General features: G+C 39.4%; 1 protein-coding gene across 1 annotated transcript in view; it reads right to left on the bottom strand.

The window, feature by feature from the left end:
* Nucleotides 1-9,439: 9,439 nt before the first annotated feature.
* Nucleotides 9,440-15,539, bottom strand: part of commd10 (COMM domain containing 10) — a 66,286-nt gene continuing 60,186 nt past the window's right edge. Inside the window, exons 6-7 of the mRNA XM_015052600.1 lie at nt 10,116-10,175; nt 9,440-9,881 (exon numbers count right to left, since the gene is read on the bottom strand). Coding sequence (XP_014908086.1) covers nt 9,843-9,881; nt 10,116-10,175 — 99 coding nt within the window. The 3' untranslated portion in view covers nt 9,440-9,842. The remainder of the gene's footprint in view (nt 9,882-10,115; nt 10,176-15,539) is intronic.

The raw sequence follows: 15,539 nt of genomic DNA, 5'->3' as shown, positions 1-15,539 counted from the left end.
ACAAACTGAAGATTTAGTGAAAATCTGTAAATTCATTTGCACAGCTGACAACAGAAGACCCTGATTAAAGAAGTGCTTATGTTGCTGAAAATTGAAAAATGATTACACAAGCACAATTTAAGCTGATAAAAATGCAAGAGGAAATTTGCTTAGCCACGAATTTGACAAAAACAACAAAAAAAGAGTATCTACATTTGAGTCCAGCTACTATGAGTTCAGACTGACAAATTACAAAGTAAGAAGGAGCAGCATCATTTGGATGTAATTTGGTCATCAACAATAGAAATGGAAGCGATCCAGTTTGTAAAGAGCCTTTATGTCTGTAGGATGAGTAGCAGTAATTTCTCTTTTCTTGCATTTTAAAAATACATAATTAAATAAAATTGTGATGGAGTAAGATTTTCCTTCAATAAGCGATCAAACAGCCTTTGTGAGAGGAGCAGCAAAGGTCATAGCTTTTGATTGCTAAGCAGCTGGACAAGAAATCAGAGTGATTTACTGCAAAGTAACATAGATCCACAAAAATGGGAGAATCAAGACAGTGCAAGAGTTAAACCAGGATTTCCTTAATTTCAAAACCAATGTACGGAAAATACTTATAGATCACCATAAAAAAGTCTAAAATGGTGGGAATATTACCAGAACAAAGAGATTTTATTTTACTGTCAGCAGTACAGAAATGAATGAAAATAACAAAATAACAGAAAGTAAGTTAGCAAAAATCCTGGAATTCAAAATGCGAAAGCTTTCAAATCCAACGTCTTCAAAAATAAATCATGGAACAAGTGAAGCAGAAACATAGAGTATTTCAATTAAAGTTAAACAGCTAAAGCTTCTCCTTCCCTGGAGAAAAACATATCTTTCGGCATGCTGAGTTCATGTTTTACAGGGTTTTTTTTACTATTTGATTACCGTGGTGATTTTATGTTATTATCAATGACTCAGTTGTTGAGCATTTGTCTTAACTTTCCTGCTACCGCTAACGTGAACATGAAGAAGCTCCTGAGGCCCACAGAAATAAAGACGTGGACTAATTTTAGACATGACAGCAGCACAAAGCGAAATGTCACAGGAAATTAGGCAGACATCCACTAATGGAGATGATGACTTAGTCTGGTGACATGTTCAACAATTCAGAGAAATAGGTTTGCAAAGCTGGCAGATCTTAAACAGATAAAACAATGCTCATAAAAAGACATAACTGTGTATGTCAGAGAAGCTTAGTGTCGTGTGTTTTTAACGGCTGAAAGTTTAGAGTCAGGAACAGAGCGGCTAATGAGGACAGCGGCAGAAGGAGTCACTCCGTAAGAACCTCTGCCCAGAGGAATATTTTGGTTTTCAGGATACAGAGGAGAAAAAGAGCTTAAGGAGGGCCGAGGTTAAAGGGTCTTTATCTGTGCAGGAACTGGAAACTACTGGGTCAAGTGGGGCTCAGGGCTTGGCAGAGCAGATAGTGGGCTCGAAAATTTGTAGGAGAGTGTCTCCGGGATAATAACGCTGGAAGAAGAGATGATGATTTTCAGAGAAAACCTCAGTGTCCCAGTTTAATTTAACAAAATGGGAGCATTGGTTCCAAGAAAGTCAGCAACTTCCACATAAGCGTGCAGGGAGAGCATCTTGTTTTAGCGTCTGAGTCGGGCAAGACACACGACATAAAAATAATTACATGGAAAGAGTTGAAACAAAAAGGAGCATAATTGAAAGAATTTGTATTTAGAACAGCAGCAGAAACTGATGATTTGCAGAGGATTTGTTTGCACAGAGACTGACCACAGGTGGCTTATTAGGACTCAAGGCAGAATAATAATTTTAGATGGAAAACAAATACAGAGCAGTGGCGAATTTGTGATGTGGCTCCTCTGCTGGAAATGAAAAGTCGGCGCAGACAGAAAGCCAGCAGAATCGTGTGTGACCGTTTCAATTCCACAGCCAGAAGCAGAGAAACATCCAGTTTATTTTGTGAAAAGTTTCACGCTGTCGGTGAGAAGCAGCTTCACAAAAATGAGGCTGACTTAGAAAGCCTTGGGTTCGACAAGTCAGAGAGATTTCAGGAGGAGACTGGGTGGCTTTGAGACTCTCCATAACAGAAAGGAGATTGAAAAAAGTAAGTTCAACCACAGATTGATAAAATATTTAAGAGTAACGCTTATTCTTTCTGGGCAATTCCTCATCCATCTTCATTTTGGACAACCTCTAGATTGTCCTAAGTAAATCCTATAAAAACTTTCTCCTGATGAACCATTTTCTTCACATTAGCACCAACAGGCCAGTTAGATGTGCCAATTAGGACAAACCCTTAAAACAATGTTACACCGTATTTTCTTCTTTTTCTCAAAGTTTGTAAGTTGAAGGCAACTAAAATCCACAAATCTTACCTACTTGAGCACAGCTTTTGTATGCAGTGTGGAGACAAAGGTGCGTAAAGTGTGCATAGTGGGGATTCCCAGTGAGAGGAAGTGACACTGAGAAGCCAGAGTTAACAGCTCCACAGTTAACAAAGCAACAGAGGTGAGTGAAGTGCAAATTTCAAGGGGAATATGAACAGAACCTGCATATTAAAAGCAGCAGAGAGGACGGGTCCTGATAAAGCAGCAAGATGTCAGCGTCATTAGCATGGCTGCAAGGCGCTGCGGGAGTTAATCACTAGTTTAGGTATCATGTAAATTAAGCTTTTCTTTATGGTTGTTATCTGCTGAATTAATCCCTTTAATATGGTAGATTAGTAACATTAGATTTGGAAGCATTTCTGTTTGCTGAAGCAATTTCCTTATTTACAAATTTATGAAAGACTCTCTTAATTTAATGCCATGTTCTCTTGTATTTCCCATTTTAAAGAGCCTCTAACAGAAGATTGTATGGGCGACATAAGGCACAGACATGAGCAGAGGAGCATTTTCAGTTCTTCTGAGATCTCGCCTGGTTTAGGAGTTTTATTTCTTCAGGATTCAGCCATACTTTCTGGGATAAAACAGACACTCATTGATGTTGTACTTGTTAAAACTCCTTTTCTCTTGTCTGATGTTCCTCTTGTAGGAATGGAAAAATTATGTCAAGACAAACGTGACTGATCAAAGCCTAATAGAAAGCCGATGCTGGATGTGTTGAGATAAAAGGCGTCTCTTGAACACATTTGCTGCTAAATAAAACCTTTGCTTTCTCTGTGTAGCTCTTTGTTTGGAGGCCAGCGCTGATGATTCAGCTTGTACCAGGGATCTGCAACCAGCAGCTCCAACACAGCATGGAGATCTTTAGATCATCCACTTTGGGTCTTTTATAACATTGGACAAAAATGCTAGAGTTGAGCAATGACTTCAGATGTAAAGGTGATTAGAAAATGTTAGCTGTAGTCATTTTACCCAGGTTTTTTAATGCAATATATGCAAACCATTTACTGTGTTGAGATCATTTTCTTAAAAAAAAAAAAAAAAAAAAAAAAAAAATTTTCCCATTGAAGAACATGTTTCAAGTCCGCAAACAATGTATTTTGTTTTGAATAAAACATGCTTATAACAAAAATACCCAACCATCCCACTTGTGCTAATTGTGCAAAATGCTCATATAAGGTGGTTAAGTCACCTTTGTAATCATTCTGCGTGTTTTTTTTTATTTTATTTTTTTTTTTACATTAATAAAATCCTGTTTTACTGCAGAGCTGTGTAATACAGACTTCTCTCTTCCTGGTTGACATAAATAATAATTTTCTACAACGACCATCAAGGAAAACGTCCTAATCCCTCAGTCAGGTCTTTCTGCCGGCCCGACAGAACCTATTCCTTACATTTCAACAAAACTCAGACCTGCTGAAGCAGAATCCTCAGAACCGATGAAGTAAAGAGCAGAAATACTTCCAGGTCCAAACATGTGGAGGAAATGAGGCACTGAGCCTCACCTCATTAACACCATAAATGATAAGATCATTCATGAGAAGGCTGCATTTTGTTCTCAATAAAAATTCTTTCACCAAAAGCAAAGTACAGGACCAGAATAGTTCTGCTAATGAGGCATTGACATTTTTTTTTTTTTTTTTATGCACGTCAGAGAGCAGAATCGCAACAAATGTTTTTCACTTTGAATCTGTAACAAAGATGTGGGGAGTTTCAAAGCATAAGGAGTTGCTGTTGATAGGTAACAGAAACCGTGCTGTTGGACTGATGTCCCAAAGATTAGAAAAATAAACGACTGGGACATTTCAGAGTCACACTGAATCAGGAAAAACTGCTGCTACCTGCTGTTCGCTGGTGAAGTTGCTTATGGCTGAAGCAGTGTGAAAATATTTCAAATCCATTATGGCCTCAGGAGGGGCTGTTTTATAGGTGTCAGCTCAATAAAATATTACATTTTCTTGAGTAACAAACAGCTGAAAAACTGGCTGAGATGATTTTGCACCATGAACTTAACACTTGTGCTTGCTTGGTCTTACCTCAATAAAATACCCAAATGACAAAAATCAAATCAGGAAATATTAATTAGCAACACAGAAGCATTACAATATCAAAAATGTTTGTTAAACTAAAATTTTGAGGAAGCAGAGGAGGAGAGGAAAAAGACACAAATGTAAGAAATACGACCCACCAATTTCTGAAACTGCTTTGCTCTTCTACCCGTAAATAAAAAATAAAGTAGTAAATAGAAAAGGTGCTTCAAAGAGACCAAAGTTGAATTTTTGTGGCCTGAATACAAAAAGTTACATATGAAGGAAAACTTAGTAATGCATCGCCCTGAACACACCATCTCCAAATCCCAAAGGAGTTCTTTTGAACAGCTAAAATTTTATCAAAAATTATTGATTCAACTACAAAAGCGATATTTAAGTCATAGCTACTCCAACAGGCATCGTTTCCTATTATTAGAGGACAATTCAGTATTGACTATAATAAATCATCAAAAGGGATTGAAATTTTACGCAGGCTTGAAAGTTCAAGAGTTGTAAAGCAGAAAACAGGAATAAGGCCAACTTAAATCAAGCCCAAATTAAAATTAAAAATCAAAGCGACCCCAGGGCTGCCTGCTGCGTGGGGCCAACAAGAGCAGCTGTGTTTTTGTAGAGTGAACACTGGGCCCAGGTGTTTCCAGCCCCACCTCACCTGAACAACAGGATGTTATGGAACAGTCGCGGGTCGTCACCTATTTCCATTCATCCTCTGCACACACAAGATGAAACACTTTATTTATGGACCAATCAGCTGGTTGTTTCTGCACAAACTCTTCAGGAGGAACAGAAAAATGGACTGCAGAGTAAACGGTGCTTAACCTGACCTCCTGACCTGCATCAGGTAGAGAGGACCACCAGTAGGACTCCTGTTATTTTACCAGACTTTGTTTACATCTGAGTAAACAAACCTTCAAAACAATAGAGATGATGCCTTTTGTCAAAACTAAAACCATGTAGACAGTGAGGTTGTTGGCGTAACTTATGAAGATCCCATCTACAGGCAGCTCCTGAAGCACATTCACACACAAATCTCCGTGCTTCGGTTCTGAGGCCAGCCGCAGCGATGAAAATAAAAGGAGGGATAAAAGGATTGAAACGTTCACAGTTCAAAGATTGTACAATATTACACAATCTTCCGAGCTGAAACCTGGGGAAAGAAGACGGAAGGACGTTAACCTCGAGTATTTGTGTGAAAGCCTTGTTAGTGTCAGATGTCAGGGGCGTGCAGCAGTGACCAGTCATTACAACCAAAGAGCTCAGCACACTGAACCAGCAGCAGAAAACCACACCGGGTGCAGAAAAGGAAACTGGGGATACAACTAAAAAAAAAATACACCGCCAGGTCCTGCAAGTCAATTTCAGCAGGAATTTGCATGAATACATCCTTCAGTGTTAAAGAGAAATTCTGTGTACAAGCAATTAGTTACATCCTCCTAAACATGTTTTCTTGCTTTTATGGACGTGTAGTTAATCCAGAGTACGTTTGGTGATAAGAAGAGGGAGACTGGCTTGTTTTCTCTGTAGGACTGTTATGCATTTTGTCCCTCCCTGCAACACAAACTCACATAATTTCATGAGTTTTAACCTGTTGGAGGAGGGCAGCAGAAGCAGAGCCTGGCCCAGGGCGTCGTCGTGTTGTGCCACCACTGCATGTCAAAAGGTATATTGACACGCAGTGGTGGCAAAATCTCAGAGGTCTCTTTCTCACAGCTTGTTGAATCTAGACCACGAGGAGTTATGGCCATTCTGAATGGGGGAAAAATAAAAAATAAAAAAAAGAGTCTGACACAGTCCAACTCGTTAGTCTGTTTGCTCTCGCAGCCTTAGATGTGTTCACTTCAATGAAATCTCAGCTCATATGTTGCAAGAACGGTTGATGTAAATTTGTCCAGGGATTTCACGCGTTTACCTGGCAAACTGAACATGACTGCAAAACTTGAAATTCAGAAGAAATCTGACCTTATGCAACAGGGTTGGTTTTTTTTTCCTTTCCTAAAAAGGAATCATTATCAGAGGAATATTCTGATTCTGACTTTAACTGTTCCTCACAGAGATGCAATCAGTGACCTTGAAGGACCTGCGAGCCACTCTGTCCCTCGGCTTTACAAGGATTTCACTTCTATTTTCTGGCATGAACAGCAGGATCAAAGGGGGTTACATTTTCCCATGTTGCCACAGATATCCTCCCATGTTTTTCCAAGCTTGGGTTCCAGCCTGGCTTAATAACGGCTACAATCTTCAATACGTCTTACTTTTGAAAAGTTTCTATGCACCAGCAACCTGGACGAGTCAGAAAAAAATAACTCCTCTTTCTCAAGTTTGGTCCAAGAGCCCAGCGCTATCAGGGTTTGTGATCTATGGTGCAGCTTTGCCAGTCCATCAGGATTACAGCAGAACTAAGTATGTTAGATACATTAAAGCAAGGGAAACAACAGACTACCTATATGCTAAACCGTAAGCAGCAAGTATGTTTGTTTGGTATACAGGGGAGCTGATATTGTCTCAGCACAAATATCAGAGTGTGCCAACAGCTTTGACACATACATGCAGAGACGCAATTCGGTGTACAAGCTCAGAAACGCACTGCTATCCCTGTGGCTGGGACTCTGTGTGCCGGGGTCTGCTGGATCTCAGTGTGTGAGTCTTAGTGTGAAAGCCTTTTTTTCCTTCAGAGAATCCATCCCTGCTCGGCCTCGCCATCTGTTCCTCATGCTGTGGAACACGGCGCTGTCTCTTGCTCCAGGCGTTATCACATGGTGGGAAAGATTGTCAAAAAAGAAAAGAAAAATGAGGACAGAGGTGTTCCAGGACAGACGGCAGGGTTTCAAAGGTGAGGGGAAGGCATGATTGTTTTTTTTTTCCTCCTGCTGCAGTAGGGTAATATGAAGTATAGATTAGTATTCCTGCAGTAGCTAACAAATCCATCCATAGTTCTTCATAGTTTCTGAAGTTTTTCTTTAGACATCATCTGTTTTTTCCACTCTTTTTCTTTCCCGAGCCATTTTTTGTTTTACTTGTTAAAAAGCTTAACTCTGGCCTATGAACCACTCAGCCAAATGTAAACCAAAGATGTTATGATAACCTTGAGTGAAAAACTCCACATTTCACAGCACAAACACAATTCAAAGCAGAAAAGTATGCATAACATGATCTAACCGATTTTATCTGGACCTGATTGCCAACTGTTGCTTTAAAACATTAAAATATTCAGTTTCTCAGGTCAGCTGGGAGAGATTACCGGAGCTACTGGAAAACGAAGAGACGTGCAAGTAAAATAGGCCATAAGAGAAATTATATAGCAAATATATGTCTCAGCTGAGAGCACACACTCTGAGGTGAGGTGTTGCTTTGAAATAACCTGAAGAGAAGGATATCATATGTAGAGTTTAAAAGGAATATCAGCCAGGTTTGTGAAATCTCGTGTTAAAAACGTAACTGCTTGTTTTAAACATGCTGTACCTACGTTGCATTCATCATGGTTTTCCAGAATCGAGAGCTGTCAGGAATCATATCTGTGGGATGTTGCAGACACAGTGGACTATAGGAGCCAAGCGGAAAAATATACACAGATTATGATCACAAAACAGCAACGGCAAACAGTTTATGCTCCCGGCAGCTGAAGCGAAGTTCAGTTTTCCTCCTCCTCTGCTGCTGGATCACTGACTTTTGCACTTAAAGGGATTATATGAATACAGACCTCTGGCTTTCATTTGAAGGCAAGCAAAAAGGAAAAGAAAAAATAAATAAGACTATTTTTGAGTTTTGGAAATAAATATGTGGAAATGAAAGGATGGATGGATGAATTTACAGATATTTGGGGAGATGGATAGACAGATGGATAAAAAGGTGAAAAGAGAGATCGATAAAGGTATGGATGGATGGACAGATTAGAAGAGCAAAGAAAAGTGGAGTGAAAAACAGATGGATAGTGGAATAAAAGAGAAACCAAGTTTAGAATGGACAGATGAATAAACGGATGGAGGTTCAATGGACCAATAGAAGGAGTTTCTCCATCCATCATACAAGTTTGATTGATGATTTATGGACATGTGTACAAAAGTTTTACACAACAGAAGGAACAATATGGAAAATATATATTTATCTTATAGTTAAATTCGGGCTGTGCAGTTGGTAGAGCTGTTGCCTTGCAGCAAGAAGGTTCTGGGTTCAATTCCCAGTCTTTCTGCATGGAGTTTGCATGTTCTCCCTGTGCATGCGTGGGTTTTCTCCGGGTACTCCGGTTTCCTCCCACAGTCTGTCAGGTTAATTGGCCTCTCCAAATTGCCCCTAGGTGTGAGAGTGTGTGTGCATGGTTGTGTGTCTCTGTGTAGCCCTGTGACAGACTGATGACCTGTCCAGGGTGAACCCGCTTCTCGCCCGGAACGATAGCTGGAAATAGGCACCAGCAACCCTCCCGACCCCACTGAGGGACAAGGGTGTAAAGAAAATGGATGGATGGATAGTTAAATTCCAGATTTAATCTAGAATGCTTAGAAATCCCAAATGCATTTAAAGAAGAAAATGTCATTTACAAAGAACATGGGCCATGGAAAAACAACAAAACATAAGCTTTCTTTTACTAGAGATTACTTTAGAAAAACGTCTTAAATACAAAATCCGGTGACATTAAAAAAAAGATAAAAAGTTCAACTTGATGAAAATCAGCGAAGATGTTTTGAAAAGATCTTTTAAACTGTTTAATCTCCAGAAAGGAATCAGATGACCTCTAAAGCTTGAATCTAAAGTGGAAAACATGAAGGACTTATCACATCCACAGACTGGGGAAGGCCCGAGAACGAGGATTTATCGGCGCACCGATCAGCGCACAGACACGTGCACAAATGAGCTGGAGGTCTGCTGTGCATCACACACCTCCCATCTGTTGGAGCAGCATCCAGGTTGGTCCTAATGAGGAATAATGAGCCTTCACTGAACAAAAACAACAGCCTGGGTAGGCTTCATGTCCAATTCACAGTTTAATACAACAGCAACAAATGAAGCTCACTCTTGAAAGTGAAACAACTTTATTAATACAAATGTTAAGACAACTGAGTAATGGCACTTTTACTCTTGAGGGATCTCATTGTAGGAAATGTTTAGAACAACTGAGCATCAAGTCCCTACATGCAGTAGAAAAAAAAAATAAAGTAAAACTGATTAAGTACAATTCAATTTCCAAACATAGCAACCCAAAAAAAAAAAAAAAAAACACTGAGCTCTCAGTAATGAGCAGAGACTGGAATAGGAATAAACTTCAACACAAAAGTTTGTTCTCTTATGTTTGACATATTTTTCTCTAATAAATCAGAGCAGACCTGGAATTGCTTGGCCTCTGACAGCTGGCCCAGCCAGCGGTCAGCATCAACACTAATAACATGTTGTTTGTGTGGGCGTGGCTCTGCACCGGGCATCAAGTCAGGGAGTCCAGCTGTCCTTGGACGATTTCAAGCTGAAAGAAAGCAGAGGAAGATTTTGAGTTTTCAGGGGAAAAAAAAAAAAACAGTAAACTTTCATAAAAATGTGGAAGAGAAATTCACTAACAAAAACAAAGAGAAACACAGAAATATATGAAAGCGGACAGGGAGGCGATGGATGCTGTCAACTCAAGCGTCTAATCAATCGGGAAGATATCCAGCATGAACACCGATATCACACACTCGTACTCGAAACAAAACAAACAGACCTTGTCATAGAACTCAAGAAGCTGCTGGTGGTTGAACTCAACAAAGATGTTTTCCTGAACCTGCGAACAAAAAGAAAAACACGGAATAATGAGGACGAGCCCGACAAATAAGAAACAAAGTTGGAGCAAATGAGAAACGGAGAGCAGATATGAAAGAGCGAAGACTTAGATCCGCTGCAGTGGCTTCTTGTGATTTCAATAAAACATTCATTAATTATTGCTACGGCCTGGACAACATGCACCGACTCCAAATGTTATCCATCAGGAGATCTAAAAATACACTAAAGGTAGAGTGGCTGTCCATTAACCTTCAGTTCTGCTGGCTCACTATTAAAGCAATGGGGCATTTCTTTTAGCCAAATTTTCAGCTTTGTATTCTAATACGTCACTTTTTATAGAGGCAAAAATTAGTACAATTCATATTTCTTACATTAAACAGAACATTTACTCTGCTGCAGACTAGAGATTCCATAAAATATTACATTTTCCTTTATTGGCTTTATATAATTTATGGAGTACTGGCCTTCCTGCCACAATGCCAGTGTCACATCTGCACTGTAATATTTTTCATAATCTATAGAATTTCCTTCGACTCTTGGTGATTTCTGCACATATATTCATCAGTTTCAGCCTCACGGTGGGTAACTTTCACATCGACACGGCATTTTTGCACATTTCTCAGCAAGTGAGCTGCTAGGAACTCAGGCACACAACATCCATAAGTTGTGCGCTTCTTTTTTGTGAGTTGATCACAAAGTGGCTCTGAAGCATAAAGATCTATAAATCCTTTAACATGTAAAAATCCTTCTAAACTCAAGAGATTAATCAGTATTGTGTTTTCACATTAACATGTGACTTTGGGGGGCGGGGGAGTTTTGAATGGAATATGTAGGACTGTTTCAAGACAACCCAGTTACAAGATGCTTCTATTTATTTCACATAAAATAGTATTTTGGCTCCAAAAAGTTAATTCTCAATGTGATATAAAATCTAAAAATTGGCATAGAGGCCCAACTAATGTATTGTCCAGGTCCTGTATTAGGTCTTTGCTATTTCTTACAAACTGGTCTTTGAAATATCGTTTATCTGTTGAAGAGCGTTTTTGAGGTCAATCTCATCTGTTTTTGTTCCTCATCCCTTATCTTCCACTTGTTAAGCACAAACTGGAGCCCACACTGCAACATTCAAACACAAGGACTGAAAAATGAGTGAAAAGAATCCAAATTAAGAAAAGGACCTTCAGAAGTTGTTTCAACTCCAGAACTAGACACTAAAATCAAAAGCCAGACCCTCATTATGTGTTTATAGCCGGGTTCCTCTCATTCCCCCGTTTTTCCTCTTTTCATTCTGAGAACAATGCACGCCTTCTAAAATATAAAGGAAAGCGAGGCTCCGCAGACAGCCACCAGCCATCTCTGGACTGCTATTATCATCATCATAATCAGTCCATCAGATACAACGACAGGACAATAAGCCACCCCCGTGAGCAGGTGTAATGGCGAAATACTTTATCTGCTGCACTCGACGTTCAGAAAAATGGCTGCATGCGAAACAAAATTTTAGGGTGGCACAGAATGAGAGGGGAAGCCTCGTGCACTCTGTGCTTTTAGTACAACTGAGTGAATAACTAAAAGACGAATATACAAGTTTAAAGAGAAAGAAATGTTTCAAACCACATGTGAGCCAGCTGATTGTACACTCATCTCCAGATCCCCTCCCAGCGGTTTGGTGCTTAGAGATTAAAGGCGGCTTGGGGGGCTTTGAGCTAACTGGCTGGCTGGTTGGGTGGGTGGAGAGGGTATGTGTCACAGCAAATTAACGACAGAGATATTAATTAGAAGCAACATTAAAAGATCATAAAGGAGAGCAAGGAGAGCCGTTATCTCCTGCCGAAGCTCTCACTCTGCAGCACGAAGCTAAATGTAGGGCAAGCTTGAATTCAGCTGCGACGGAGGGAGCGCTGCTAAAATCCTGCCCAGCAGGAAACAAAGTAATATATTGAAGTGTTAATATAGCTAAACGAGTAATTTGCAATGCAGCGTCTCATTTCTTAAGGTGATAAATAATGCTGCGGAGGAAACAAGATTGCCGTGTTCAAGTTATTTGATATGAAGTGAAAATTGTGAACGCCGTTAAATTATCCGAAGGATGGAGAGCCGGTGCTTCCAGCAGCACTAATCACCTCTCGCATCAGTCTCCAGTTATTGATCTCCACGGCGGCGAGCACAATCAGGACGATGGAAAAAAAAAAAAAAAAGCAGGCGCTGCATAATCGTTTATTTTGGTTACAGGCTCCTGGAAGGCCTGGGCCTCAGAACCACCACCGGCCCTGATGAACGAAATAAATAAATGAGGAATAAACAGGCTTCAGCTGAACAGAAGTGTCTTTATCGCAGTCTGACAGGGGTGAGTCAGGGGCCAATGGAGCTGCAGTTTGCTTGAGAAATGTGTCGATCAAAACTAAATAACAAGGAAGCGAAAAACAAAAAAGCCAGACTGGATCACAGCTCCTGTCTGTTATCTCGTGGCTGAGACCGAAAGTGTGTTCATGTATGTTTGTGTGTCTGCGCATGCATGTATGATTGCGTCGGGCCCGTCAAGTTGTTCCTGAGGGTTGGGATTTCACCAGGCAGTAACCCACAAGCCTCTGACAGATCTAGGCTAACACTAGTGGGGATAGGATGCATCATCCTCATCGTCCGTCATAAAACTGACATTAACATGTAAATACACTCATGCATGTACATACGTCTCAGTGGAAGGTCTCAAATATCATAAACAATGATTATTTTATGGAGATGGTGAAATATTCTTAAAAGTCCGTCTTTTTTCATGCACTCCCTTTGAGGTTTTGCATTTTTTGCTACATTTGAACCAGAAACTTCAATTTATTTTGAGAGGCTTTTGTGCAACAAACCATCAAAAACTGGTGCTTTATTTGTGAAGAGCACGTGCTCAATATCTTTACTCTGATATACATATGGGCAATAAATCAATAACAAACTTTGCATAACATAATCAATATGTGTCGCAACAGACTTGTGATCAATATCAATAGAAAATACATCAGAAAGTTCCATAACTTCACCAAACTCCAATCCAGAACCGCACAGCATTCTGGGGAATGTATTCATTCTCACGGCCAGCTAAGTAAGGGGTTGGTGGCATAGACTAACTTGCTCCTTGGTTACCTAGCAACAAGTTGTTGAGTAACTTGTGTTACAGCACAGACTGGATGAGGCACAGGCTTCGCCACTGTGCCTCATAACCGCTTAAAAATATTATTAATAACAAAAAAACAACAGAGTGGAAGGAAAAAAATAAGTTTAGCAGCTCAACAGGAAAATGTGGATAAAACATAAAAGGTCACGCCACCAGTTTGGCTGCGCTTCAGATGTACCAGCAAAATATGATGGTAGCAGCATCATGCTGTGGGGAGGCCATTTATTCAGCAGGTACACGATTAAGGTGAATTCAGGGCACAACTACAGGGGAGTTTGGGTAGTGTGACCCAAGAAAAGGAACAACTTTCATGTTTAAGCAGGAAAAAAAAAATAGAAACAGTTTAAATAATTTCCAGTGTTAGAATGGCCCAGTCAAAGTCCAGATCTAAAACCAATCTGTGGAGGAAAAGATAAAAATTGCCGCTCACAGACGCTCTCGATCTAACTCTCAATGAGACTGAGCAACAGCCCATCAGACTCCTGATGTTCAGGGTTTTTTGAGTTTGTCTGTCACATGAAATCTCAATTATTTTAGTGAGAAACTGTAAACATGCCTGAATGTAATTTAGCAAATTCAAAAAACAAAAGACATTACAAACTAAATGAACAACATGAGACAAACAAAGGGAAAATAAACTGATAAAAGAAAGCAAGTAGCGTCCATAACTCAGACAAATGCCGCAACGGGGAACTAAGTAAATATTTACATTTCATTTTCCAGCAGACACCTGACAGCTTTTAAAAATGCTGCTGTTCCCAGGAAGGACCAACATATCTAGAAAGCAATTCAACACGACACCCACCTCGTGTCGTGCATTTAACTTTTCCCCAGACTTTATTCTCTGTCATTATGTTAGTCAGTGTAATCTCACAGTGAGACAGCCAACGTGATGAATTCAGCTAAATGTAAATGTTTCTGTCAGCTACAACAATAATTATGTGATGAACAGTTTTATCATTCTGGGAGGATTCACCGAGAGGTTTGCCTGACATGACGGCAGATGATCTGTCCAAACACTGACGCCGTTAGACCGTCACTTGGTGCAACAAGTGAATGAATAATTATTGTTGTTATATTAGGAGGCATCTCTGATCCTCGGGAGATTACTTGTTTTGTAGAAGGGATTTCCTTATGACAGCTCTGTATTCTCTTTGCCCGAATGCTTCAACCGCCTAATAGATTGTTAAAATGTTTCTCGGTGTTGGCAATGTGACTGCCTGAATGTCCAGGGTGTAACCTAATGTTGTGCTGAGGCTCATTCCTCAGCTTGAAATCAACTTTTGACAATAAAGCGGGTATTAAAAATACTTTTTATTAAGTCTATATTTCTGCATTAAAATGCCTTTTTTTTATTGGTCTGATGTAGAATTCTAATCTCACATGGGTCACTGAGATGTGAGTCAAAAATAATTACAATAAACAGAAAGAAAACCTTTAAAATGTAGAAATCATCTGTATAATGTGTTTCCCTTAGTTAATTAAGTTAAAGAAACAAATGAACTTTTAAAAAATGTTCTAATTCATTGGATATGAAGATGGTAGACGTATGTGTCACTGCAAAGTATAAGTAAAGTCCAAAGATCTTTGTGATTCTGTTCCTTGGACAACTTCACTAGATAATTATTAGACTCCTGTGAGACATTTAGATGAAGTTGGCTTTTTCTACTGAGTGTCGGTTATTTCATCCCTGCACAATTTCATACTTTAGCAGTTTTGATGTTTTTTCATTGGTAAAAGTTGGTGATCAAAGTATGTGCAGATGATCGCCACCTGTTTGCAGGTCAGTGTTTGCTAATTTTTCCATCTTCAAATGTGTTTGTTAATGCATATTAGTTTTTTTTTTTTTTTTTTTTTTTTTTAAGGTAAGTAAGCATTTATAAGAGATTTAAAATTATTCATGGATTTTAGCTATTCGTGGGCAGCTGGGATCCCTTAGCCCAACAATTTTTTTAAACCGTGGATTAATTTGCAAATGTGTCAATTTATTTCTCATCTATGTATACACACCTTAACAAAAATGATTGGAAACAGTAGAAAATGTAATAATATCAACATGCACGCAGTCGCTCACGATGATTTTAGTTTAATCAGGGGTTAAAGGTTATTTATTATATATCAATTATTAGCCTGAATTTCACCCTTAAGGATCAATAAAGTAACATTGTGAATTTATCCAGAAATCAGAGCCACACAACCAAA

This window comes from Poecilia latipinna, unplaced genomic scaffold (assembly GCF_001443285.1).
Source record: "Poecilia latipinna isolate Pla-1442-1.1 unplaced genomic scaffold, P_latipinna-1.0 Scaffold1121, whole genome shotgun sequence".
NCBI lineage: Eukaryota > Metazoa > Chordata > Actinopteri > Cyprinodontiformes > Poeciliidae > Poecilia > Poecilia latipinna.
This window is presented reverse-complemented; position numbering and strand designations above follow the sequence as displayed.